The 27,840-nt window shown below is 36.3% G+C and overlaps 1 protein-coding gene across 5 annotated transcripts in view; it reads left to right on the top strand.

Annotated features, from left to right (window-relative positions):
• Positions 1 to 27,840, top strand: part of SGK3 (serum/glucocorticoid regulated kinase family member 3) — a 145,054-nt gene that overhangs the window by 93,917 nt on the left and 23,297 nt on the right. For all 5 annotated transcript variants that reach the window (XM_045075712.1, XM_045075711.1, XM_045075713.1 and 2 more), the window contains 9 exons: positions 1,833 to 1,908; positions 8,582 to 8,669; positions 13,480 to 13,529; positions 16,652 to 16,709; positions 22,363 to 22,446; positions 22,560 to 22,691; positions 26,722 to 26,834; positions 26,925 to 26,961; positions 27,557 to 27,643. In XM_045075712.1, the coding sequence (XP_044931647.1) occupies positions 1,833 to 1,908; positions 8,582 to 8,669; positions 13,480 to 13,529; positions 16,652 to 16,709; positions 22,363 to 22,446; positions 22,560 to 22,691; positions 26,722 to 26,834; positions 26,925 to 26,961; positions 27,557 to 27,643 (725 nt within the window). The remainder of the gene's footprint in view (positions 1 to 1,832; positions 1,909 to 8,581; positions 8,670 to 13,479; positions 13,530 to 16,651; positions 16,710 to 22,362; positions 22,447 to 22,559; positions 22,692 to 26,721; positions 26,835 to 26,924; positions 26,962 to 27,556; positions 27,644 to 27,840) is intronic.

The raw sequence follows: 27,840 nt of genomic DNA, 5'->3' as shown, positions 1-27,840 counted from the left end.
CATTAACTTTTCTCTATCTCAAATGTAGTCATTCATTTTAGCTTTCTCCTATGTTACTACGTTCAGTTCCTGAAAAACAACGGTTTCAAGTGTAGTTTCTAATGTAAACCTCACCTAAACGTCACCTAAGCTTTACACTGTGGTAAATAGAAGAATGCCCTTAGAAGAGTTTTATAAGATACCATCCTGAAATTCTTCAAGAAATTCACAGTTTAACAAGAAAAAAAGTACTAAGTGCATTTGGATCTAACAGACCAGATCTGACTTATATTTTTTCTTTTATAGCCATACCTTACCTTTAAGAAATGGAAATAAACCTAAGTGACTAGAAACAACCCATAATTTTGGTGACAAACATTGTACATTAAAACCTTTATTACATAGAAACCATTTTACTAAACCAAAACTCATTCTTTTTTTTTTTTTTTAATATTTTATTTATTTATTTATTTGACAGAGAGATCACAAGTAGGCAGAGAGGCAGGCAGAGAGAGAGAGAGAGAGGGAAGCAGGCTCCCCGCCAAGCAGAGAGCCCAATGTGGGGCTTGATCCGAGGAGCCTGGGATCATGACCTGAGCCGAAGGCAGAGGCTTTAAACCACAGAGCCACCAAAACTCATTCTTGAGTTGAATAATGTTTATAGATTTTTATTGAGAAATTCACCCTTTGAGACACTTTCTCAAGCATTCTGGGTTTTTTTTTTTTTCCATTTTTAGAGTATATTTCTTAAGAATTAGGGTTTAGGTTGGTGGATTTGTAACCCTACAACAATAAATAACAACAACCATAACAAAAATAGTAATAGCTAAAGATTGTGCTCTTTCTGTCTACCAACATTTTACTGTAAATTAATATGCATTGTCTCAATCCTATAACAGCATTAAGAGGTCTAAAATTGTATCCTTTTACAAGTAAGGATTTAAATCTCAGAGAGGTTCAAGGTCAGTTAACTAGTAAGTAGCAAAGATGCTTGAATAAAGTATTTTTAATTCTGGGGCGCCTGGGTGGCTCAGTGGATTAAGCCGCTGCCTTCGGCTCAGGTCATGATCTCAGGGTCCTGGGATCGAGTCCCACATCGGGCTCTCTGCTCAGCAGGGAGCCTGCTTCCTCCTCTCTCTCTGCCTGCCTCTCTGCCTACTTGTGATCTCTGTCTGTCAAATAAATAAATAAAATCTTTAAAAAAAAAAAAGTATTTTTAATTCAAAGAAACTTTTGTGCTTAACCTTTATTGCTAACCTGCTGATGCATAATCCTTAATTATCAAGTCAAAACACTTTGAAGTTGCTAGACAGTTGTTTTTTAGAAAATTGTTCCATTGTATTTTTCAAGGGATGTTTAGCAGGGGGAATTTTTTAGCAGCCAAGTTTTGGTGATACTCACCAAAAAGTAACAAGAATTACTGGAAATCCTTGTAACTGGTTAATTGATATTCAGTTAACCAGTTACAAGGATTTCCAGTAAATTAGTGCAATTTTCCATCACCAGTGTCATTGTGTTAATTTTTATTCATTACATGGTAGTACTTGAGGAGTTGGGCAAAGCAAAGCCCCTCTTTAAGTTTTATAGTGAATTTATTTAGAACCTAAATTGGACATTTCTTTGGAGAGTTCTCTTTTGGGAGATATGTTTTCTGCTTGATTTTAATTTTATAATCATTGTATTTATATATTTAAATATATATATTTTTAAGTATTATTGTATATCAAGAAACATGAATTAAGGAATAGCTTATTGATGAAAATGCACTCTTTTCATTGTCCATTCTTACATAACTGTATTGATAATCATAGTCTGACATAAATAATCCTAATAGTTTATGTCTCTCTTAACAGATTTTATTAAACAAAGAAGAGCAGGACTGAATGAATTCATTCAGAACTTAGTTAGGTATCCAGAACTTTACAACCAGTAAGTAATTTTCATTGTGTTTTGAAGAGGTGCTGAAGCCCAATTTAAGAATCTTGTATAAGCTACGGATAAAGATTTTATACATTCCTTGGAATATTATTGTGCTGTATGTGTTTGTAAAATCCTCAAGCAGTTTTCCCCTGGTGTTCTTAATCTTCTTTTCCCTCCATCAACTCAAGGCCCCATCTATTCAAGGCCCTAGTTATTGTCTGTCTTTCTTTTGTACTTGTATTAGCTTTGTAGATTAAACTTGAAAGAACTTTGCATAGTACAGAGTTACATAGTACAGAGTAATGTAATTTTTCTAATTATATTCAGAAAGCATTTATTAAATCACTGTGTTGTACACCTGAAACTAATATTACACTATATGTTAACTAACTCAAATTTAAATAAAAACTTTTTTTAAATTGCTCATCAGAATTTTATTTTGTTTGGTTTTTGGGGTTTTGTTTTGTTTTGTTTTTGTTTGTTTTTTTGACATATGCTCAGCGATTTATATATTTTTATTTATTTATTTATTTATTTTTCTATTTAACATATAGTGTATTATCTGTTTCAAGGGTACAGGTCTGTGATTCATCAGTCTTACATAATACATAGTGCTCACCACAACACATACCCTCTCCAGTATCCATCGCCCAGCCACCCCATCTCCCTATACTCCTATCCTCCGGCAATCCTCCATTTGTTTCCTAAGATTAAGATCTTGTATGGTTTGTCGCCCTCTCTGGTTTCGTCTCGTTTCATTTTTTCCCTCTCTTGCCCTGTGATCCTCAGCCTTGTTTCTTAAATTCTGCATATCAGTGAGATCATATGATAATTGTCTTTCTCTGAGTGACTTATTTCGCTTAGCATGATACCCTCTAGCTCCATCCATGTTGTTGCAGATGCCAGGATTTCTTTTTTTGATGGCTGCATATTCCATTGTGTGTCTATGTGTGTGTGTGCATGTGTATGTGTACACATATACACCACATCTTCTTCATCCATTCATCTCTCACTGGACATCTGGGCTCTTTCCATAGTTTGGCTTAAATAAAAACTTTTTTAAAAAGAACTTATTAAGTATCTGCTCTATGCATTGGTAATGAAAAAACCTGCCAGAGGCACAGGCTCCCAGTCTAGTGGGAGAAACAGACATGTAAACAAGCAATTAAAGGTAAGAAAGTTTTATGATAGAGGTACTAGAAGACAATGGAGAAAAATGTGGCCAGCTTTCCTTGGGAGGAGGGCAAACAAGTCTTCCTGGGATTTAAAGGATGTGCAGTTGTTCAAGAAAAGGTAGGGAGTACATCCAGGCAAAAGGAGTAGTACATGTAACAGGATCTACAAAAAGCCGGACATGTTGAAGACATTTAAGTGTTTACATTTCACAGTGACTAGAATATGGAGTAGGTTTTCAGAAAGGAGATAAGGCTGAAGGAGTTGGCAAAGGTCATGCACACATGCCACTATCCTTGTTCCACGTGGAACAGTATTCTCTTGACCCAGACAAGGTCTCCAGGCCTTCGCCACCCAGAACTGCAGGCAGCCACTTAACGAGGGGCTTTCCCAGCCCTGTGTGGGTCTCATGCTACTAAGCTGGAAAGGTGAGTCATATCAGAAATACCTAGGAACATACAGGTAGATCCATGGCTTGACATGTGTTTTCATTTTTGGGTCTTCAGCTTAGATCCACTCCCTAACCATTAATTTTTCCTGTCTGCACTTGAGATTACTTCAGATTGTCACATTAGTGGCTTGTTTGAAATAGAGTTCATAAATCGAGAGGTTGAATTTGTCTTCTTTGACAGAGCCTCACATGGAATAAATATAGAACAAATGTTGTTGCTGGTGATTATTTCTCCTGGCATTTTGAAGTGTTACTCAGAACCTCTACCTCTATGTATCAAATTCTAAATATTGATTCTGGATCTGGAACTATAGCATTTCAGAGATGTTATATTTGGTATTAAAAGTCAATTAAAAGCAATTTGATTATTTTCATTTTAACATTATACCATAAAATACATAATTCTTAAGTATATAACCTAATGGATTTTTATGTACCTATATAACCGATAATGCCACCATTGCATTCAGGGTAGAGGACATTTATAGAATTCCAAAAATAAATAGCCAAGAGATTTTTCAAACTTAATTTTTAACTGACATTTTTTTTTTAATAAAAAATGACATTTTATATTTTCTGAATCTCAGCTTGGTGTTGACAGAGCTTTGTTAATTTTCACACTTTTACTCTATACCTCAAACTATGAAATAGATTAACGAGAGCAAGAAGAGAAGCCAGTCATCAAGTGTATCTTGAACACCTACTGTGTACCTGTTTCTCCTGTGTTAAGGAAATGCACTTTACAAATACCTTTACTTAATGGGGTACTGGTTGGCTCAGTCAGCGGAATGTGTAAGTCTTGATCTTGCGGTTGTGAGTTCGAGCCCCATGTTGGGTGTAGAGATTACCTAAAAATTAAAAATACCTCTGCTTGCTTATTTTAAAACTTTTTATTAAAATTTATGTTTAGAATTATTTAAAAACTGGAATAAGATAGGTTAATACTTACATCTGTGATTTCTAGATTAAATAAAGGGTTTTCTGAGCATATTAGTAGCGCATGATGTATTGTAAAGTAAAACAATGATGTTTGACTAAATAAAAACTTTTGAACCCCAGAAATCACAAGTGAAATTAAAAACCAAAAATGTAGGAAAATCTTCCCATAGTAAAGGACAATAGATAAAATTTGCTTAATATAGAAAGAGCTTGTACAGATAGTACACACTTAAGACACCAAAAGAAATGGACAAAGCACATTAATGATTTATGAAAGAGGAGATACAAGTGGCTGATTAATTATTTCCTTATATAAGAAATGCAAATACGAGTAAAAATACCTTATTTTAGCTTTATTGCAGGATAACACATACAGAAAAGAGCACAAATCATGATTATACAGCTTAATGAACTACGAGAAGTTGAACACATCTATGTTCCCACCCCTGAGGCCAAGAAATAGAACATTACGAGCATACCGGAAACCCCTCACATGCCTCCTCTGAAACTCTCTTCCTTCCCTCCTTCCCAAAGTTAATGATTCTCCTGATTTTTAGCAGGATAGATTAAGGTGCCATTGTTGTACTTTATAATACATGGAATCATACAGCATGTATTCTCTATCTGGCTTGTTTTCAATCATGTGAGAGTCATTTATGTTGTTGGACACAAATATAAACACAAATATGTTGTTGGACAAATAGAATTTATTGATTTCCACTGCTCTATAATAGCCCATTGTATGAATATACTCCAGTTTATCCATTTTACTGCTGATGCACATTTGAGTTATTTTTATTTTGTTACAAATAATGTTGCCATTAACATGTCTTTTTGTGCACATGTGCAAACATGTGATAAATCTGGAGTAGAACTTCTGGGTTGCAGTGTATATGTTTAACCTTAGGGGATAATGTTAAAAATGTTTTCCAAAGTGATTGTCCCAGATAATACTTCCACTATCCATGTCTGAGATCACTGCTCACCTCACCAACACTTAGTATTGTTAGTTTCTTCAGTTTTAGCCATTCTGATGAGTGGGTCATGGTCTCTTATTGTTGCTTTAATTTGTATTTCACTGATTACTAATAAAGTTGAGTGCCTTTTCTTTAAATTACTATTTTTCACTTATATTATTAAAGATAGTAATATAAACTAATATTTAATGCTAACAAGAGCTAGAGAGAATCTTTACAATGTTCGTATACTGCTGGGAAAGAATAAATTAATATAACCTCTCTGGAAATCAGCTTAACAAACTGTATTTAAATCCTGAAAATTATTTATAAGTCAGTGTATTTTTAAAAATCTATAGTGAAAATGCTAAATGCAGTTCTAAATGTTGTGCATGAAGATTATCAATGGCAACATTTATAGCAGTGTAAATTGTATAGTAAAAAGTTGGAGGCCATCTATATATATATCTTAAAGCTAAAGAATCATTGAGTAACATTTAGTGCACTCTTATTATACAACATCATACATCTATCAAGAGTGACTGTTCACAAGGAGTTTTTAACAACATGGGGAAATGTTTATGATGTAATATTTAGGTGAAAAATAGTTAAGATCAAAATATTTTAAATACAGAATGGTCTTAACAGTGCAGGAAAATCTTGAAATAAAATACCACCAAGATTAGTAAAAGTTGCCTCTGTGTGTTAAGATTGAAGATCCTCAACTTCACCTTTAAAAGAAATTTTTAGTGCTTGGCTGAGGAGCCAGTGGGGCGAAGCTACCATCTGTGGGATTATGACGGAGGGCCTCTAAATCAGAATCCCACTCAGGCGAACAATAGGGCAAGGCTGTGGAGCCTCAATTGGCCTCGGTTGGCCTTGGATGGCCTAAGATGGCTGGTATGATGTGGTCCCTGCCGGCAGGCCACTGCATATGCCCTGCGTGGGCGTGGCCACGCGTCAGGACTGGGGTCGGATGCGGAGAGCCCCTCATCTCGGGAAACGGGGCGCGGCTGGAAAGGAGGCTGCACCTCTCCTTGCCCATCACGCAACGCATGTTTGTGGGGAACCTCGTGCTAAAACATTCAGAGACGGCCTGCTTCTGGGTCGGGGCTTCGTTCATAGCAGAGCAGTTCCCTCGCAGCAATTTATTTAAAGTCATCCCTCCCTCGACATAAGGGTTTGTTTAAAAAAAAAAAAAAAAAGAATAAAAAATTTTTTTATTGAGATAAAATTCACATAAATATAATTCACCCTTCTAATTATTTTTAAAGTATACAATTTTGTGGTATTTAATATAATCACATTGCTGTGCAACCATCACAACTATCCATTTCTGTTGCCTCAAGGCTAATGTAACACCATCACTCCAGAGAGACTACAATTGACCCTTGAACAACATGGATTTGAACTGTGGGTCTGTTTATGCCTGGTTATTTTTTGATAACTGCAGGACAGTACTGTAAATACATTTTCTCTTGTGGTTTTCTTAAGATTTTCTGTAGGTTCTAAAGGAATACAGTAGGTAATACATATAACACAAAGTAAGTGTTAACTCTTTATGTTAGTGGTAAGGCTTTGGGTCAACGGCAAGCTGTCAGTAGTTAAATTTGGGGGGAATCAAAAGTAACACATGGATTTTCAACTACATGGGGCATTGCTGTCCCTAACCCTCAAGTTGTTGAAGGGTTAGCAGTACTTTTGAATTTCTCCTTTCCCCCAAACCTTAGCAACCACTAATCTGCTTTTCTATTACTATGGGTTTGCCTACTGTGGACATTTCATAAAATGCAGTCTTAAAATATATGACCTTTTTCGTCTTTTTTTTTTAGCCTAATGTTTTTGACGTTCATCCATGGAATATCATGTGTCAGTACTTCATTCCTTTTTATGACAAAATAATATTCCATTGTGTGGATATGCTACATTTTGTTTGTCCATTCATTTGCTGATAGACATTTAGGTTATTTCTACTTTTTGGCTATGTGAATAATGCTGCTATGAACATTTGTGAGTTTTTGTGTGAATATGTTCTTATTTTTCTTGGATACATACCTAGGAATGGAATTGCTTAATCACATGGAAATTCTATGTTTAACTTTTTGAAGAACTGCCAAACTCTTTTTTCCACAGTGGCTATTATCCATTCTCATCAACCCTACTGTTTTTTTAAAAATTATTTTTCATTTTTCTGAATTTCGTACAATGAATGTATATTTTACTTAAGCATTAAAGACAATGTGAGGAAGAGATACCTCAGATACAGGGATTAAATCATCCCTCAGGGTTGTCATTAATGCAATCCTCTCTGCATTAGTGCACCAAGGCCTCTCTTGTATTTTACTCTCATTTTTTTCTCTTCATATTTGGTCTTCCTACTCATCTCATCATCCCTCCCATTGATACCCACTTTCATGTATTTGTTATGTCTTTGGAATTTGTTTTATTGAGTGTTGCTTCATGTCTGTGAATATTTAATATATATATATACACAAAAATGATACTGTGCTACCTTGTTTCTGACTTGAGTAGAATTCTCTGTGGTCAGTGACCATAGCTTTCTTACTAATTTCTCTAGTGGCAGATGTCTATTTTGCTTTTGATTAACTATTAGAAAGTTACAGTTAGTATCCTAGTTATGTGTCTTTTGAAACTGCACATAATTTTTTTTGTGGTTTATTCCTAGAACTGGAATTTCTGGGCCCAGGAAAAATGCAGACACAGTTACACCAAGTATTGCCAAATTTCTTCTCAGAAAAGTTGCCTCATTTCACATTCTTACTAGCAATGCATGAGGGTGTCTCTTTCCCTATATCCATACCAACTTCTGATGTTATCTATCTTTCTAACTTTTAGCCAGTTAATGGACATAAAATGACATCTTATTAGTGTTTTAATTTGTATTTCTTTTATTATTAATTAAGCTAGACATCGTCCTTACCATTTGGGTCTTTTTCTTTATGAACTGCCTTGTTGATAGCTTTGACCATTTGTTGAATTCCCTATTTTTAAAAAATTAATCAGTTTGTTCCTTTTATAATAATATTGATGGACTGTATTGGCTTTCATTCTTTACATATTACTGTGGTTATTTTCATTTTAAAAGGGAGAAAAGCTATAGAAATGCTTTCAAAGTCATAATAAAGTTAATTTTTGTTTTTAGTCCAGATGTCAGAGCATTCCTTCAAATGGACAGTCCAAAACATCAGTCAGATCCATCTGAAGATGAGGATGAAAGAAGTACTCAGAAGGTAGTAAGAGGGATTGTATCTTTTTAAAAGAAAAAATACCATTCCCCAAAGATGAAATTACTGGCAACTTTACAGCAACATATACTTAAAATTATGTAATTTCATCTATTGTAAATTTTCTACTCTCTAGAATACATAAAAACAAATGTGTTCACCTTTTACTGATTACTATTTCTTATAAAACTTACAAAATGAGGACGTCTGTGATAAAAAAGCAATACATACTAGCAATTTAGTAGGTAGAATAGTAGAAAGTTTGTTAGTAGAAATTTTGAAAATAGATGCAGGGACACTTGGGTGGCTCATTCGGTTAAGCATCTGCCTTTAGTGCAGGTCACAATCCAGGGTCCTGGGATCAAGCCCCGCATCTGGCACCCTGCTCCTTGGGGAGCCTGCTTCTCCCTCTCTCTGCCTGCCTGCCACTAGTCCTCTGCTTGTGCTCACTCTTTGTCTGTCAAATAAATAAAAAAATCTTCAAAAAAAAAAAAATAGATGTATTGCTTTCTTATCACTAACCAGAGCAGTAATTTTTAATATTTTAGTGGTTTTCTTTCTAACCTTCTCTTAATATATAAGGATTTTTTAGTTACCTAATTTTAATTGCATAGTATGTACAATTTTATATTCTGCCTTTGCTTTACATCTTAATTTTTTATCATTATATATCTTCATAATCATTAACATACTTAAGCTGTTTTTTGAATTTAGACCAGCAGGAAAGGCCTTTGTGTTAATTGAATACTTCTTCCTCTACATTGCTAAGTTTTTATATTCAAAAAGCCAATCACTATACATATGCCAGTTGGCATCAACTAAGTCTTATTCCTGTAGGTACAGGCACATAACCAATATGTGTTCGAAATCAACACTAGAATATTCTTATTTTTTTAAATCAATTGTGATAACAAATAGATAATTAGAATAAGCTGTAGCATATTATAAAGATGTTTTCAACATTTACTTTAGAAAGTGATGTGAAAAAGGTAAATTGTTAAACTTAGCCCAGAGAATTATTATTTAGCAATTAAAATTATAATGAAAAAGTATATATAAATATGGTAACACCTTTATAATTAAAAAGTGATGAAAACTATATATGTTTGCTTAACATAGACATAAAAATCAGAGGTATTGGGTTGAAGGGTGTTTTTGTCTTTATAATGTCTTATTTTGTCATGGTTCTGTTTTTGTGATTTAAAAGATAACATGAATCAGAATGTTACTGTCGCACAGCTAAAAATCTTCATTTGGAAAATAGACCTATTCTTTTTTTGTGACTACTATAAAGTTGTAATTTTCCATCTCTGATGCCACAAGAGGGTTTTCAGTTAAGAGAACTGATTTATCTTTTCCATTTGTGACATGGTTGGTCCTAGGACAGCATAAAAGGATATTTTAATTTTATATCTGTGCAGCTTGTCAAAAGGGAAACAAACTAGGACAGCACTTGTATAAATACGGCATAAGAAGGAAAAATATTATATAAAAATGTCATACAAATGGATTTTTAAAAAGGACACTTAATAAGATCCCAGTAGATTAAGAGAAAAGAGGCATGAAGAAATACTGTTAGTAAATAGATATGTGGGGGAATGTTCAATCCATCAGTGCCAGTAGCAAGTGAAATTTGTACAACAGAGATTTTTTTCTCTGCCAAATTAACAAAAATGCAAAGTAAATAAAATATTTCCGGACTGATAAGGGTAGAGCACAGTAGGCACCCTCAGGCTTTCCTGGCATTGGCATAATGTTATGCAACTCTTTTGGAAAACAATTTGGCAATGTTTACCAAACATGAAAATATTCAAGTTATTTAGGAGTTGATGCAAATGAAATGTTTCCTCACACAGAAAAGAATACTCACTGTTGTACAGTTTATATGAAAAATTAGAATCAATTTAAATATTAACTAAATAATGTTTCTCCCCATATACTGTACCATTTTGAGAATATTTTTTAGGATAATAAGTTTTGACATACTGGTACCTGGAATCGGGGTATAAAATTTTATAGGCATATTCTCACAGTATGATTCCAGTCAGTTTTTTAACATTAAGTAAAAACTACATGAAGTTGCTGTAATATTTGCAAAATCATTGGTTAATAAGGTTATAGATTTTTCTTTTTTTTTTTTTTTAAGATTTTATTTATTTATTTGACAGAGATCACAAGTAGGCAGAGAGGCAGGCAGAGAGGGAGAGGGGGAAGCAGGCTTCCTGCTGATCAGAGAGCCCAATGTGGGGCTCGATCCCAGAACCCTGGGATCATGACCTGAGCCGAAGGCAGAGGCTTTAACCCACTGAGCCACCCAGGCACCCCGGTTATAGATTTTTCAAAAGCATTTTTTTCTATCCATATTTTCCAACTATGAGTATATGTTTTTAATTGAAAAAGATGAAGCTATTAAACTATATTCTAAAGAGTAAAATGTATGTAACCCTGATTTTCCATGTTTTGCTTGGCAATCATGTTGAGAGGATATAGGTTTAGGTCATTTGAAAAATACCTTTTCTTGCTGTAGGAGACAGCTGGTTTTGAAGAAAGAACCAGACTAAAGAGACCTTCCCAGGTTCTGGTTCCTGTTCTCTGCCACGTTTCATTCAGATCTGAATTTCATTTCCTTTCTCTTTTTTCATCCATAAAATCGGAAACTTGGGACTAGGATCTCTTGCAGTTTTAAAATATGGATTAAAAAAAAATCTTCAGAAAAGGGTGAAAGAGAATCTCAAGCAGACTCCCTGCTAAGCGCAGAGCCTAACCAGTGGCTCAGTCTCAAGACCCATGAGATCATGACCTGAGCCGAAATCACCAGTGGGATGTTTAACGGACTGAGCCACCCAGGCACCCTGGTGTAGCTGTTTGATAAAGACTTCTATGTGGATAACTTAATTAATAGCCATAAAATATCTTTCAGGGCATCTGGACCTTTTTACCTTATTTAGTGAGAGAAAAGTAGAGGCCAAAAAAAGTCAAGAAACTTATGCTTTTTATTAGTGTTCACTGTTAATAAATTATACCTCATCCTTGGTGTAGTATAATCATTAAAAATAGTAGATAGAGTAAAAAGTTATCTGATTATATTTCCCAATAATTTCCATTATCATTGTGCTTGGTGCAATTCAGGGCATATAGGTTGTCCTATTCTTTAATCCATGCTTATTGAATTCCTCTTCCCTCATCTATATGAGGAGAGTTAATTGAAAAGAAAAGTGATCCAATTTGGGGGGGCCTGGGTGGCCTAGTTGGTTAAGTGACTGGCTCTTGGTTTTGGCTCGGGTTGTAATTTCATGGGTTGTGGGCTTGCCTCCATGGGGCTCCACACTGAATGGGAAGTCAGCTTGAAGAGTCTCTCCCTCTTCCCCTCCCCCTGCTCACCCTGAAGCTCTCTCTTCCTCTCCCTCTGAACTAAATCTTTAAAAAGAAAAAAAATGATCCATCAGTTTTCTGCACTTTCATTAAAAGAATAAATTTATCAAAATTGTAACTTAGTTTGTATTATGTTATCAGATTCTCTGGAACAATATAATATATAAACAAAAAAGATTCCTCCATGTTAAAATTATGGCACAACAGGATGCTTCTCATTTCTCGAACCAGATTTTTTTATACATTTTTTTTTGTCTTGTGCTAGATTGTGTGGTCTTCTGTATTTCTGTCTTCTAGGGGCTGAAACTGTATTAAACGAAGATTTTTCATGTAGAGATATTGATAGGAAATTTTGTTTTGTAAGTTAAAAGCTGGTGGCAGTATTGTTATTATTGAAGAAATACATTATGCTTAGGAACTTTTGCCCTTTATTTTTAAAAGTAGTTTGCATTCTGGAGATGGTAAGTTTCAAATGAATTTAAGTAGAAATCTGTATGATGTATGTCTCTAATAAAAAATTGCTTAGGTAAAATTTTTTGGTTCTGATTAAAGAGAAAAATTTTTTAAAGCTCGTATCTATAACTTACTTGAAGGATAATTATGCAGGGCTGTAGTAAAAGTGTGCATATTTGGGATATTTATAACTTTTAATTCTCTATGCACAAGGAATCTCAAAGGGAATTTATGTGAAGCAGAATTCACTTACAGTTGGTTTTATAAAAAGTGCTCGCGTTAACAAGATCACGAGATTAATCTTGCAGGATTTGGGGTTAAATTTCTAGCTATTAATTAGTGAGGAAGAATTTTTTTTTAGTTAAATTGCTTTATGGCATAGTAAGTAAAGATTTACTTCTAAATTAATATTAGGGATTGAATTTACTATATTAATTATTGAGAGAAAAGGCTATTTAAAATTTTTATTTGACTACAGGGTGGAATTAGAAAAGCACTCTTGTTGACGTGTATTTGATTTAGAAATAGGTCTGTCTCCTCTGATTCAGTCCAGCTTTAGTAGTCTTCAGTATCATGATATTATCCTTTCCATATCATAAATTAATAAACAATTACTTGAAAATTTGAAAAAACGGACAGCCATTTTAACCAGCTTTTTAAATGTAGAAATGATCCTTCCTAAATTGTGGTTTCTACACCTACCTTGTCCAAGGAGCTTTCCCCAGTGTACTTCATTTGACACCCGTGAGCTTTATTTCTGCCTTGTGTTTTTCCTTACAACTGCTCTTGGAATTTATCGTAATTATATTGATTGTGTGTTTCCAAATAAGGTAGTACATTTGTTAAGAATGAGGACTTCAGGCTTCTTTTACATGCAGTACATCCAATATTTATGGCAGAGTTAGTATATTTTATTTCAGAAACATTCACTGACTGATAACCTTGAAACTCCAATAAGAGCATTACTGCTTTTTTTCCCCCATCCCAACAGCTACACTCTACCTCACAGAACATCAACCTGGGACCATCTGGAAATCCTCAGTAAGTCTGTTTCAAACCTCCTCTAACTGAATTCTGAGAAGACCTTTTTTTGTGCCTGTGTATGTACATACCACTTTAATTAGACCAGTTTAACTAGAACCCTGAAAAATAGAATAATCATAGTTATAGTGAATATAATACTATCAAATGCTTGCCTGTTTTTCTGCTCTAGCTTTGCATTGCTTTGATAGAGTTCTGAGGAGTTTTTAAATCCACCAATTGTAATTGGGTTCTGCTGTTTTGCTATTTTTTTCCACTATTATTTTTCTCGTGTGTGTGTGTGTGTATGAATGTGCGCATGCGTGTGTGTGTAAAGCCAATAGACTGTATTTCTTTTGTGTGTGTGTGTGTGTGTGTGTTTTAAATTTTTTAATTTTTTATAAACATACAATATATTTTTATTTGTGTAAATCGCCAGGTTTACACACTTAACAGCACTCACCATAGCACATACCCTCCCCAATGTCCATAACCCCACCCCCCTTCTCCCAACCCCCCTCCCCCAGCAACCCTCAGTTTGCTTTGTGAAATTAAGAGTCACTTATGGTTTGTCTCCCTCCCAATCCCATCTTGTTTCATTTATTCTTCTCCTACCCCCTTAACCCCCCATGTTGCATCTCCACTTCCTCGTATCAGGGAGATCATATGATAGTTGTCTTTCTCCGATTGACTTATTTTGCTAAGCATGGAGGAGTGGATGGAAATAGACTGTATTTCTAAGGAGATCTTAAGTCCTGGGAGGTTACTCTGACAGAAGCATCCATACAGGCTTAATGGGTATGACTGGTACTCAGTGTTTACTGCTGAAACCCTAGTTGTCAGCCAGCTTGTTCCAGAGGAATCATGATGGATATTAGCATAGTAAAGGGTAGTAAACCTGCTTTAACCAGTTCTTCTCATAGTCCCTTATTTGCTTAAGCACAGGGAAGGCATTTTGAGGAAGAGCAGGAATGGCAAATACAGACTTCCATCTTGAATGTCGACTCCAGCATTTCATTAGAGGTTAGACCACTGAATACAGAGGATTCCAGGGCCACATCTTGGCTCAGCTGGAGGAGTGCCCTGACTGATGAGTGGTATCTGCCATGGTTTAGGAAAACGTATAATGTTGCTGTACTTGGCTTATAATGATCCTTCAGGTTCACCACATTCATTCTCAAGTAGTCTGTCTTTTATCCCAGGATGTAATGTTTCCCTCACCCTTTTGATCCACTTAGTGAGTAAAGACAGATAGAAATAGCCCAAGGATTGGGTCATTCACCGCTGCAGTAAGGTAGAAAAACTGAGAATGTGATGTCACACAATCAGGTGAACAAAGTGTCTCAAGGGGGTAGTAATTCACTCTGTTAATGTTGCTGGTAAAGCAAGTAAGTGTTGAGAATTGACCACTGGACTTGATAAGTCATTGGTGACCTTTGCAAGCCATTTCAGTGGTATGGTGGATATAGACCCTGATAGGAAGGAGTTCAAGAGAGAATTAAGGGAGGGGCACCTGGGTGGCTCAGTGGGTTAAGCCTCTGCCTTTGACTCAGGTCATGGTCTCAGGGTCCTGGGATCGAGCCCCGCATCGCATCGGGCTCTCTGCTCAGCGGGGAGCCTGCTTTCCCCTCTCTCTGCCTGCTTCTCTGCCTACTTGTGATCTTTGACTGTCAAATAAATAAAATCTTTAAAAAAAAAAAAAAAGAGAGAGAGAGAATTAAGGGAGAGGATAGCAGGAATAGCCAAAGAATTTCGATCTCTTACTTGAGGAGTTTTACTGCAAAGGAAAGCAAAGAAATGGGGGAGGTGGAAGCCGGAAGGGGAGGTTTGGTTTTGAGCTGCTTTTCTGTTGCCATACACAGAGTTGGTCAGGCAGCACAGAAACAGAAACTGACTTTCAGTTAGGATTTGTCACCAACAATTAACACTGGGGCCTTGGGTCTTGTCTCAGTTAGCCTCTTTTGAGGAATTGCATGATTGAGGAATTTGCATGATTTTTTGCTATTACGTTTGTTTAAAAAAAACTATTTCAGTATCTCAGCATATCATTCAAGAACAAAGTAACTAGTCCAAAGAGCAGATTCTTGAAGAAGAAAAAAACCTGAGCCTAGTTAAGTATTTATCTCCCTAATCTTTACCTGTTATTATTTAACCTAGACCTGGTGTTACTCTCATGTTTGAATTGACCATTTATCTCGGTAATGAATTAAAGAAAATTTAAAACCTAGGGGCACCTGGGTGGCTCAGTTGGTTACGCATCTGCCTTTGGCTCAGGTCATGATCTCAGTGTCCTGGGATTGAGCCCCATGTCAGGCTCCCTCCCTGCTCAGAGGAGGGGTCTGCTTCTTGCTCTCTCTCTGCCTTCCCCTCCTGCTTGTGGTCTCTCTCTCAAATAAATAAAAGTTTTAAGAAAAATTAAGGAAGTTTAAAATCTAAATGGAGTTTTTCTCCTCTCCCTAGTCCAACTTGGGATTCAGAGTGTGTTGAAGGAAAAAGCTCTTCTGGCTGCTTTGGCTCAACTTTCTGCTGCCATGTGCTTTTGCGTACCTACAGCCAATGTTGTTTTCACCTGACAGGTCAATATAAATAAAAAGACAAAAGTAGTAATCCTTTTGGTTTCTCCACTGGATTTCCTGAATTACCATCTATGAGAATAAGCAGAGAGGTCTTTTATGTGTAATGCACAATAAGTGATATTATATGTCCAAAGAATTGCCAGATGAGGTAGTCCTTGGAATGTATTACTAATTTATATAGTTACTCAGTGTCCTTATTAACAACATGGGTGAGGTTTATGGTTAAATAAAATTGACTTCAAAACTATATAGATAAATATATAGAGAGAGAGGTCTATCCTTTTCTCCCAAAGGGACTATTAATGAAATCTGTCTTAAGCAGAACCTAACAAGGCTTTAATAAAGTTGTAAAATGTCTTATCAGCAAGTAGATATTTACTATTATCCATTATTACCTATTTTATATTCAAGATGAGAAACTACACGTGTGAAACCTGGAGTCTTCATGCTAAAATGTTTTTTGCCCAGCATTTTCTTAGTAAAGAGTGAGGTGCTAAGAAATGTTTAAAAGTTAACATCTTTCCAGTTTCGAGGAGGCTAATTCTTGTCATCATTCATTTTTTTCAGTGCTAAACCAACAGACTTTGATTTCCTGAAAGTTATTGGGAAAGGCAGCTTTGGCAAGGTAAGAGTGTTTTTATTTTGCCACTCAGTAAATAAGTACTTCAGGAATGCATGCCTTATACATTCCAGGCCACAGGACTTGCTGGTATGCAGGATATGGAGTTACGATGCTTTCTCTACCTTCAAAATACTTAGGTAGTTAAGGCATTTACTCAAATTTTAACATAAAGTTCATTTGTTTGAGTGTTTAGATTGTTTATGAATAACGATGCCTTGAATATTCTGGCATATGCCCTTCTTGGTGCATAGGATGCATGTAGGTTGGACATACAGTTAGAAGTAGAACCAGTGTGTCGCACAGATGCTGGCATACAGTTAGCACCTCTCATGTGCCAAGCAGTGTACTGACTCCTGGTTAGTTAGAGAGTATTGAACAAAACTGAGAGAGTTACTACCTTTGTGAGGCTTGCAACCCCATAGGGGAAAGAGGCGATTAAAAATATGCAGTCAACAAATAATGAAAAGCAGTAATGGGGACTGTGATGTAAAACATAGAATAGAATGTATGATAGAGGACAATAGGCAAGTGGGGGGAAAATTCCTACTCAGGTGGGTTGGTCAACGTCGGCTTCTTTAAAGAGGTTCTGTTTAGGCTGAAGCTGGAAAGACAAAAATGAGCAACTGTGAAAATAACAGTTGGGGAAGGAAAGGGATGTGTGAAAACCCTGCCGTTCCTCATACAGTGAGCGTCAGATGAATCATACAACTTGACAGTGTGGCCATACCAAGGAAGGAGAAACTGCTTTAAGGCCAGAAGCATTGTGGATGAAGTTGCCAGAATCTTTAGATATATTTAAGTGCTTCTTTGCATTATGCTTCAATCTGTAGTGAAAATAAATATGCATGTGTTTAATTATGGTTTGCTACATTCTGAGCTTTGGGTATCTCTAGTTTGTTTTCTGAGTTCCCTGGATACCAGAAACTATAACCATACAATTAAATCCATGTGTGTTAATACGCACACACGTGTTGACCACACAGTATGTGCTGGATATTGTGCTAGTATAGCAACAGAAAGGGATAGTTAGAAAGGGATACTGAGCTCAGAATGCTCAGGATGTTAGAGATAATCCGTTATTAAAAACAAAAAACAGGGGTGCCTGGGTGGCTCAGTTGGTTAAGCAACTGCCTTCGGCTCAGGTCATGATCCTGGAGTCCCTGGATTGAGTCCCACATCAGGCTCCCAGCTCAGTGGAGAGTCTATTCCTCCCTCTGACATTCTCCCCTCTTGTGCTCTTGCTCTCTCTCCCTCTCTCTCTCAAATAAATAAATAAAATATTAAAAAAAAAAAAAAAAAAAACATTGTCTTTTGGAAACTTCATGTTTAGATCTAGAGTCTACCAGGAATTGGTTCTTGGATGTAGCATGAAATTGTAAGGTCGCAGTTCATTTTTCCCCTATTGATGGCCACCTGACCCACACAATTTACTGAAACAGCAATTCTTTCCCCACTGAACTGCAGGGTAAACTTCTTCATTTATCTAGTGTCCATATATGCATGGATCTTCTTCTAGATTTTATATGTTTATGTTTCAAGATATATATTATTCCATCAGTCTGCTAGACTGTGTTGCTTGATATCCAACAAAACAGATCCCCCCTCCTTGTTCTTCAAGAGCCTCTGCCTTCAGCTCAGGTTGTGGTCCCAGAGTCCTGGGATCGAGCCCCGCATCAGGCTCTCTGCTTGGAGGGAGCCTTCTTCCTTCTCTCTCTCTGCCTGCCTCTCTGCCTACTCGTGATCTTTGTCTGTCAAATAAACAAATAAAATCTTAAAAAAAAGGTTTTAGCCCTTTGCATATCTTTTTGAGTTTTAATCTGTAGGTCAATTTGGGAAAAATTACTACTTTTACATTATTGAGTTTTCTAATCCATGACCATGGTATATCCCTTTCTTTTCTTTTCTTTTCTTTTTTTTTAAGATTTTAATTTTTTGAGAGAGAAGAAGCAAGCAAGCACGTGTGGGGCGAAGGGGTAGAGGCAGAGGGAGTAGCAGGCTCCCTGCCAAGCAGGGAGCCCAACACAGGACTCAATCCCAGGACCCTGGGATGATGACCTGAGCCAAAGACAGAGACACCCAACCACTGAACCGCTCAGGCACCCTGGTATATCCCTTTCTTAATTCAATTCATCTTTAACTTTTCTCAGTAATGTTTTACAGTGTTTAATATAGAGTTTTACACATCTTTGATTAGATTTATTCCTGTGTGAAATACCTATGCTATTGAAAACTGCTATTAATTATTGAAGCTAAAGGTATGCCACTATCTGTGTGACACATTGGTTCTACTTCTAGCTGTATGTCCAATAGAGACATGCATGCACACATGTGCTAAGAAAAGCATTTGCCAGAATATTCATGGCATTGTTATTCATAAACTGTCCAAATGTCTGTCCATTAAAAAGTGGATTAAACTGTGTAATGCAGTTTTTCGCAGAACTAGAACAAATAATTCTAAAATTTATATGGAACCACAAAAGACCTTAAACAGCCAAAGCAATCTTGAAAAAGAAAAAACTGGAGGTATCACAATCCAGATGTCAAGATATACTACAAAGCCGCAGTCATCAAAACAGTACGGTAGTGACACAAATATAGACACATAGAACAGTGGGACAGAATAGAGAGCCCAAAAATAAACCCACAATTATACAGTCAATTAGTCTTCAACAAAAGAGGCAAGAATATACAATTGGACAAAGTCTTTTCAACAAACAGTGTTGGGAAAATTGGATAGCTACATGCAAAAGAATGAAACTGGACTATGTTCTTAAACCATACACAAAAATAAACTCTATTTGATTAAGGCCTAAATGTGAGAATGGAAACCATAAAAATCCTAGAAGAGCACACAGGCAGTAATTTCTCTGACATCGGCTGAAAGAACATTTTTCTAGGTTTATCTCTTGAGGCTGGGGAAACAAAACCAAAAATAAACTCTTGAAACTACATCAAAATAAGTCTCTGCACAACAAAGGAAATAATCAACGAAACAAAGAGACAGCCTACTCAATGGGAGAAGATATTTGCAAATGACATGGTTGATACAGGGTTAGTATCCAAGATAGGTAAAGAACTGAAATAACTCAACACCAGAAAACCCAAGTAATCCAGTTAGAAAGGGGGCAGAAGAAATGAACAAACTTCTCAAAAGAGGACATACAGATGGGCAACAGAGACATGAAAAGATGCTCAACAAATCAAAACCACAGTGAGATATCACCTTATACCTGTCAGAATGGCTAAAATCAAAAAGTGTTAGTAAGGATGTAGAAAAGGAAGACCCCTTGTGCACAGTTAGTAGGAATGCAAACTGGCACAGCCACTGTGGGAAAAGTATGGAGTTTCCTCAGAAAATTAAAAACAGAACTACCATATGACCCAGTAAGTCTAATATTAGATATTTATCCAAAGAAAATGAAAACACTAGTTCAAAAAGATATATGCACTCCTATGGTTATAACAGCATTATTTTACATAACCATGGCATGGAAGCAAACCAAGTGTCCTGGACTTATGAGTGTATAAAGAAGATACAATATATGTATATACATATCCATACACACACACACACACACACACACACAATGGAATATTACTGAGCTATAAAAAATGAAATCTTGCCATTTACAACAAAATGGGTGGATCTAGAGAGTATAAAGTTAAATACTATATGATATCATTCATATGAAATTTAAGAAACAAAACATGAGAAAGTGAGAAAAGAAGACAAACCAAGAAATGAACTCAACTATAGAGAAAAACTGATGGTTACCAGAGGGGAAGTGGGTGGGGGGGATGGGTGAAGTAGGTGAAGGGGATGAAGAGTACACTTATCAAAAAAAAAGTACACTTACCATAATGAACACTGAGTAATGTATAGAATTGTTGAGTTACTATACTGGAATCAAATTTTTTAAATTGTGTGATGTGTTATTCTGCACAGCAGTAAAAATACAAAAATTGTGCTGCAGGCCACAACATAAATACATATTACACTATTTAGAATGAAAGTAGTCAGATATAACTTTATATGATTTCTAATTACATAAAATTCAGAAAAAGACAAAACCTGAAATTAAGATAGTTGAGGAAGACAGGGATAAGTAGTTTCTGAAATAGGGCAGAAGGGGCGCTTCAGGCTACTGATAATGTTTTATTTTTAAAAATTTAACATTTTTAATTTAAATTCCACTTGGTTAACAGCCAGTGTAATACCAGTTCCAGATGCACAATTTATTGATTCAACACTTACATTTAACACCTGGGGTTTTATGTTGTAGTGAGGAAGACAACACATATGCTAGAATATAAGGCCCAGTAGTGTCACTAGTCACTATATCAGGTTATCTTAAAAATCCATTCATTCATTCATTTATTTTAAAGATTTTATTTATTTATCTGTCAGAGAAAGAGCACAAGCAGGGAGAGCAGCAAGCAGAGGGAGTAGCTGACTTCTGGCTGAGCAGGGAGCCCGGTGCGGAACTCAACCCCAGGACCCTGGGATCATGACCTGAGCCAAAGACAGATGCTTAATTGACTCAGCCATCCAGGCGTCTTTGAAATGGGTCACTTAATAGTTAACACAACTTGTTGGGCATCTTGAATCCCTTAAAGTTATTTGCAAAACCCTAAGTATTTTTTTTCTTGGGCAAGCGTTTCTAAATTTCCTTAGATCCTTGAAAGTGCGTACAGCCCAGCCCATTGTAGAAACTCAGCTACACATGGTGCTTCTTTCTCTGAATGCTTCTGAATTAAAAACTTATAAGAGGGGCACCTGGGTGGCTCAGCGGGTTAAAGCCTCTGCCTTCGGCTCAGGTCATGATCCCAGGGTCTTGGGATTGAGTCCCACGTCGGGCTCTCTGCTCAGCAGGGAGCCTGCTTCCCTTCCTCTCTCTCTGCCTGCCTCTCTGCCTACTTGTGATCTCTATCTGTCAAATAAATAAAATCTTTTAAAAAACAAAAACAAGGGACGCCTGGGTGGCTCAGTTGGTTGGACGACTGCCTTCGGCTCAGGTCATGATCCCGGAGTCCCTGCATCGAGTCCCGCATCGGGCTCCCAGCTCCACAGGGAGTCTGCTTCTCTCTGACCTCCTCACTCATGCTCTCTCTCACTGTCTCTCTCTCAAATAAATAAATAAAATCTTTAAAAAAAAACAAAAACAAAACAACTTATAAGAGAAACCTAAATGTTAAAACAAAAATGCATTTTGATCACGTAGAAACCATTTCCTTCTCTGTTTTTTAATCTATCCATGAAGTTGATAGCCTCAGTATTTCCTAAGGACACTCTTTAGGACTCAAGCCTGGCTTGTGTGCTCACATAACACTGAACACACTTGAGAATCTCAAGCAGTATAGATTCTGGGACTTAAATTTAGTAAAAGTCTCAAACATCAGCACGTTAAGTGACAAAGAAATGGTACCTGGCTATTCAAGTGATTAACATCCCTTTTTTGTTGATTGTTTTATTAAAATATCTAAGAAGAAGTAGAATAAATATTCAGTAGTTGTCAGTTTTCAAAACTAAAACATTATCTGTGTCCGATTTAGACTTTCTTTGTACATAATTTAAATATGAATTTGTTGACAAGTGACTTATTTCTATCAAAATATTGAAATGTCTAATTATTTGCACAATCTTTAACTACAACAGGTTCTTCTTGCAAAAAGGAAACTGGATGGAAAATTTTATGCTGTCAAAGTGTTACAGAAAAAAATAGTTCTCAACAGAAAAGAGGTAAAATAAAATAGTGTTGTTTATCCTAAATCCATTTTCTCAATTAACAGAATTGTTTCCTGGTATATAATACAAGTTGATCCTTTACTTTTTTTTTTTTTTTTTTTAAACAGCAAAAACATATCATGGCTGAACGTAATGTGCTTTTGAAAAATGTGAAACATCCATTTTTGGTTGGATTACATTACTCTTTCCAAACAACTGAAAAGCTTTATTTTGTTCTGGATTTTGTTAACGGAGGGGAGGTGAGTTTTATGATTAGTTTTCTAATCTTGATAGTGTTTAGAAAAACTAGAATAAAGTCATAGTTTTCCTTTGCTTCACAGTTTTTGGAAGACTAGGCCAGCATTAACAGCTATTGGACTCAAGATGCTGGCTAATAAGCACAAAGCAAGATACAGAGAACAGTAAACAAAGCTCTTAAACAGCTTATGGTGTGTAGGTGGGAAGAGTCATAAAAGAACCTTGATGTGAAGCTGCAGACTTCATGGGTAATATAGCAAGAATAATACACTGAAACGTTAGAATAAAACATGATTTGTATTTAGATAATTACTGTCTCCACAGTTGCATATAAAGATTACTCTAGCCTGTCATTGTCTAAAACATGCAAACTATAATCAGACAAGAAGATCCTCTAATAAAGAGTTCTGTGGTGAAGTCAGTGTGGAAAATGTTTCATATTCTATCCCATTGGCAATTAACAATATGTTTCTTGGTGATTCACAGTATGTTTCAGCATGTTAAAGACTTGAGTTCTGCCTTAAAAAAGCGAAGATTTCTTTGAAAGTATTTTCTTAGCATGCAGTCCCTTTTTGTTTGAACCAAATCTGTTAATAATATTCCCCAAAACTCTGAATTAGAAGGATATTGAAATACATTTTGGAAAACGCTACTGTCATGATAATAATTACAGAAGTAACTAACATGCATCAAGTATACTGAATGTGCCCAGGACTCTGGCTCTCTATTATTTTATCTTCATAACAATCCTGTTATATAAAATAAAGAAACTGAGGCACAGAGAAGCTAGGTAACTTGCTCAAGTTATGTGGTTAGTAAGTATTAGAACCAGGAATTGAACTCAGGCAGTGTGTGATTCCAGGATTTAGAGAGTGGACCACCCCCTGTTATTGTTTCTCAGTCCTCACACCTTTCTAATTTGATATCTGAGCTCCAAATGTCTCTAAAAATTATTTTCCCAGATTGTGTCCTAGACTTGACAAAAGGATCTTTCATCCTCTGGTCCTAGATCAGAAAGAGAGGAAAACAATTATTTCAAACTTAATAGAGTGTACTTAACTGTAGAATAAAGGAATTAGAAGGGAGACTGCAGGGGCGCCTGGGTGGCTCAGTGGGTTAAAGCCTCTGCCTTCGGCTCAGGTCATGATCCCAGGGCCCTGGGATCTAGCTTTCTGCTCGGCAGGGAGCCTGCTTCCTCCTCTCTCTGTCTGCCTCTCTGCATATTTGTGATCTCTGTCTGTCAAATAAATAAATAAAATCTTAAAAAAAAAAAAAAAAAAAAAGAAGGGAGACTGCAAACCTGAAAGGTGATAAGACACACCTGGATCATTTGTGGGGGAAGATAGTTAAAAGAATCATTATTCAGCCCTCTGCAGTTGTATGACAAAAATGCCTCCTTGCTGAAGAGGCAAAACTTTGAAGGTTGAAGATTTGAAGTTTGTCATTTTATTCTGTGCGTACAGGAGTGCTAACATATAATGAGAATTTATTGAGGGCCTGGAACTTTGTAATTACTTTACCTGCATTATTTCAATTAATCACTATAACTCTTTGAGATAAATACTCTTCTAAGGCTCAGAGAAGTTAAGTAACTTCCTCAATGTCACCATGTTTTCTAGTATATGTCACGTCCTGGATTTAACCTGGACCTGAGTACCAGTCCGTGACTTTGAAATGTCCTGCAATTAGATTAGATTAGATTAGATTAGATTAGATCCTGTTGCAAGCTTCCTGCTTTGTCTGTGGCTTTTTGTCTTGTTTGGGGACCTTGTGTCTGATCCCGTTTTACACAGTGATTGCTCATAAACTGAGTGGCAAAGGTGGGAAAATGTAGGCTTGTACTCTAAAAGATAAACTTGGCTAAGATAATGGGAAATAAAAAGAATGGAATAGAATGTTGGAGTTGGTGGAGGAGAAGCTAAATGGGACAGTAGTAGAAGGGCAATAAATACGAGAAAGTATAGAGAGAGGTAGGAGGGATATAATTTCATTATCGGTTTCCTGTTATTCTTACTAGTACTGTCCCCCTGACTTTTTTTTTTTTTTACGATTTTATTTATTTATTTATTTATTATTTATTTGAGAGGGAGAAACAGACTCTGCTGAGCAAGGAGCCCCGTGCGGGACTTGATCCCTCCTGGGATCGTGTCCGGAGCTGAAGGTAGTTGCTTAACCAGTTGAGCCACCCAGGTGTCTCTCTTTTTTTTAAATTTAAATTCAGTTAGGCAACACATAGAACACCATTGGTGTTCAGATGTAGAGTTCAGTAATTCATCAGTTGATAGTCCCTCTGATTTTCATACTTAACAGTTTAACCTTGACATGTGTACTTACTTTGATATGATACTAGCAAATAGACAAGCCTTCCCAAACCTCAGCTTCCTCATTAGTTTTTTGCCTGAAACTAGTTGGGTAGGTTAAATAATACAAGCACATAAAGTCCTTGGCATGGTGCCTTTGATTTAGTTAGCTATCGTTGGTGTATGATCAGATTTTCATTTTGGGTAGTTTTCATTAATATTATATTGGATAGATGTGCTCAGATAAATAGAATATTACAGTACTATTAGTTACATCTAATAGAGGAAGTATAGTAGGGCTAAAAAGGAAGGAGTGTTTCAGAAATAATTAAAAGATAAAAACAGAAAAATTTATTCAATAGATAGAGAGGCTAACGGTAAAGGAACAGTCTAGATGAATCCCAAGCCAGCCTCCACATTCCTGCTCTGTCAGGATCTGTTATAACTGATCTTCACCATAACCTTTCAGAAGAGTTTAAGAAAAATTGGGGGATAGTTTTTGTAAGAGAAGTTAAGTGAATTGCATACAGAAAGAGAAGAACTAGAATTTGAATCCAAGTCTGATCAGCTTTAAAACCTGACTCTTCTCACTGTACCTTGTTGCCTCCCATGGCTCAGAGAGCTGGGTAGAAAGTGATGTCATTAAGGATAGAATACAGCAGCAGTAGCAGTAAATCTGCAAAGAAGACAAGGGACTCTGTTCCAGACAAGTTGAATGTGTTGGCTTGTGAAATATTCCAGAAAAAGCAGCAGACATCATGTCTTTGCAGGAGAGGCTCCAAGCAGAGGTGTAGGTGGGGTATGTCCACATGAAAGACGTCAACACAGAGGTGGTTAAAATCACTGGATGGATCAGGTTACCTGCGCAGGGTATCCAGAGAAAAAATAACAGTGGAGAGACTGAGGCCAGACACATTGCTGTCCCTGAGGTGTAAGGGGCTGGAAAGCAGCAGAGATGGAATTCTCCAGGGAAGAAGGAGCGAGATCATTGTTTTAGAAGCCAGGGTACTTTGAGTAAAGACCTAGGGCAAACTTCGCCCAGGCAGGTGACCTAATGAGAAAAGGACAGATTTGGTAAGAAATAAATATGATTTCAGAAGTACAGGAAATGAACAGGAGAGGCTGCTGCTTAGTGCCAGCCATTTGCTACCACACTGGAATTTAGGCTTAATGTTGCTTCGCTTCCTCCCTCCCACCCCCAGAAGAAACCAAACCTGAATTTTTACTAAAAGTTTCTCCATTTTTAAATGTTAACAGTTAATTTAGATTTTTTTCTAAAAACAGTATTTGGCTCAAACACGTTGTATCTGTGGGTTATATTTGGTCTGCCGCCACTTGTTTCCAGTCTCTCTGAATAGTGTTTGATTTTTTTCTTTTTTTTTTTTTTTCCAAATGAAACCACAGTCAGAAAAGGGGCTAGTGAGAGATCTTATTTCACTCCATGGCAATGTCAACATCATCAGTCTTGATTGATAATCTTTTCCAGAGTGGTAAGGACATTGCCGCATTGAGGACTGAGGAATAAATGAGAGATGAGCAAGTTCAAGTTAGCAAGGGTAAGGAAAGACGTATGGTTGAAGAGAGAACAGGGGGACACATACAGAGTGAGAGTTCTGTGCTTTTTATCTCATGTTCAGAAGAACCCCAATCCTATTTTTTGTATTTATAGGATATATTTGTTTCACTTTATGTGTGAATGATCCTAATACCCATTTCTTTTTCCATTTTACAGCTATTTTTCCACTTACAAAGAGAACGGTCCTTTCCCGAACACAGAGCTAGGTTTTATGCTGCTGAAATTGCCAGTGCATTGGGTTACTTGCACTCCATCAAAATAGTGTACAGGTACGTTTTAATGTATTTCTTACAAAAACATCTTTTTTTATTACTTTATTTCCGTTAATACTCAGTTTTGCTTTGCTTTCCTTTTAATAGAGACTTGAAACCAGAAAATATTCTTTTGGATTCAGTAGTAAGTATTATCTTTTTAAAAAATCTGCCATTCTCAATTTTATTATCGTTATAGTTGGTGGAAAAAAGGCAGTCTCAAAGGGCACTTCATTCCATTTATGTAACAGTCTCCAAATGACAGAACTATAGAGATGGAAAACAGATGAATGGTTGCAAGGTGACAGGGACAGTGGGAATAGGGGAGTACAAAGATGAAGGGGTAGCATGAGTGTGTACCTTAGTTCCTTTGGGGTTATGGATAGTTTTCTATCTGACAGTGGCAATAGTAACATAGATCTGTACATCTCTGCTGCATAGAACCACACTTACATATACACACACACAAATGCATATGTGTAAAAACAATAGTGAAAACTGAATAAAATGGTCAGTCTGGTTAACAGTAGTCTACCAATGTCAGTTTCCCAATTTTCATATTTTACTACAGTTATATAAGATACCAGCATTGGGAGAAGCTGAGTGAGGAGTACACAAAACTCTATGTACTATTTTTGCAGTTTCTTGTGGGTCTGCGATTATTTCAAAGTAAAATGGTTTTAAAAATTGTCAGTTTATGCCCATGCATTGTTTTATCTTACTGCCCCTCTTTTTGTCAGGGACATGTTGTCTTAACAGATTTTGGGCTTTGTAAAGAAGGAATTGCTATATCTGACACGACGACAACATTTTGTGGGACACCAGAGGTAAGAAATAGGTTTCATTTGTTGTTTATGTAATCATGTGTAAAATATAAAAATGAATCACAAATTGCATATACAATATTTGAGATCAGAAAAGTAGAATAAAACTCTTGTTTCAGAAAGCTTTTAGCCACTTGTATATATCTGATAATCATCCCTTCAGAATGTTTAAAGTTTATTAATTGTATTTTTTTTTGCTT

Source organism: Mustela putorius, unplaced genomic scaffold (assembly GCF_011764305.1).
Source record: "Mustela putorius furo isolate JIRA1106 unplaced genomic scaffold, ASM1176430v1.1 tig00000151_pilon_pilon_pilon, whole genome shotgun sequence".
Taxonomy (NCBI): domain Eukaryota; kingdom Metazoa; phylum Chordata; class Mammalia; order Carnivora; family Mustelidae; genus Mustela; species Mustela putorius.
This window is presented reverse-complemented; position numbering and strand designations above follow the sequence as displayed.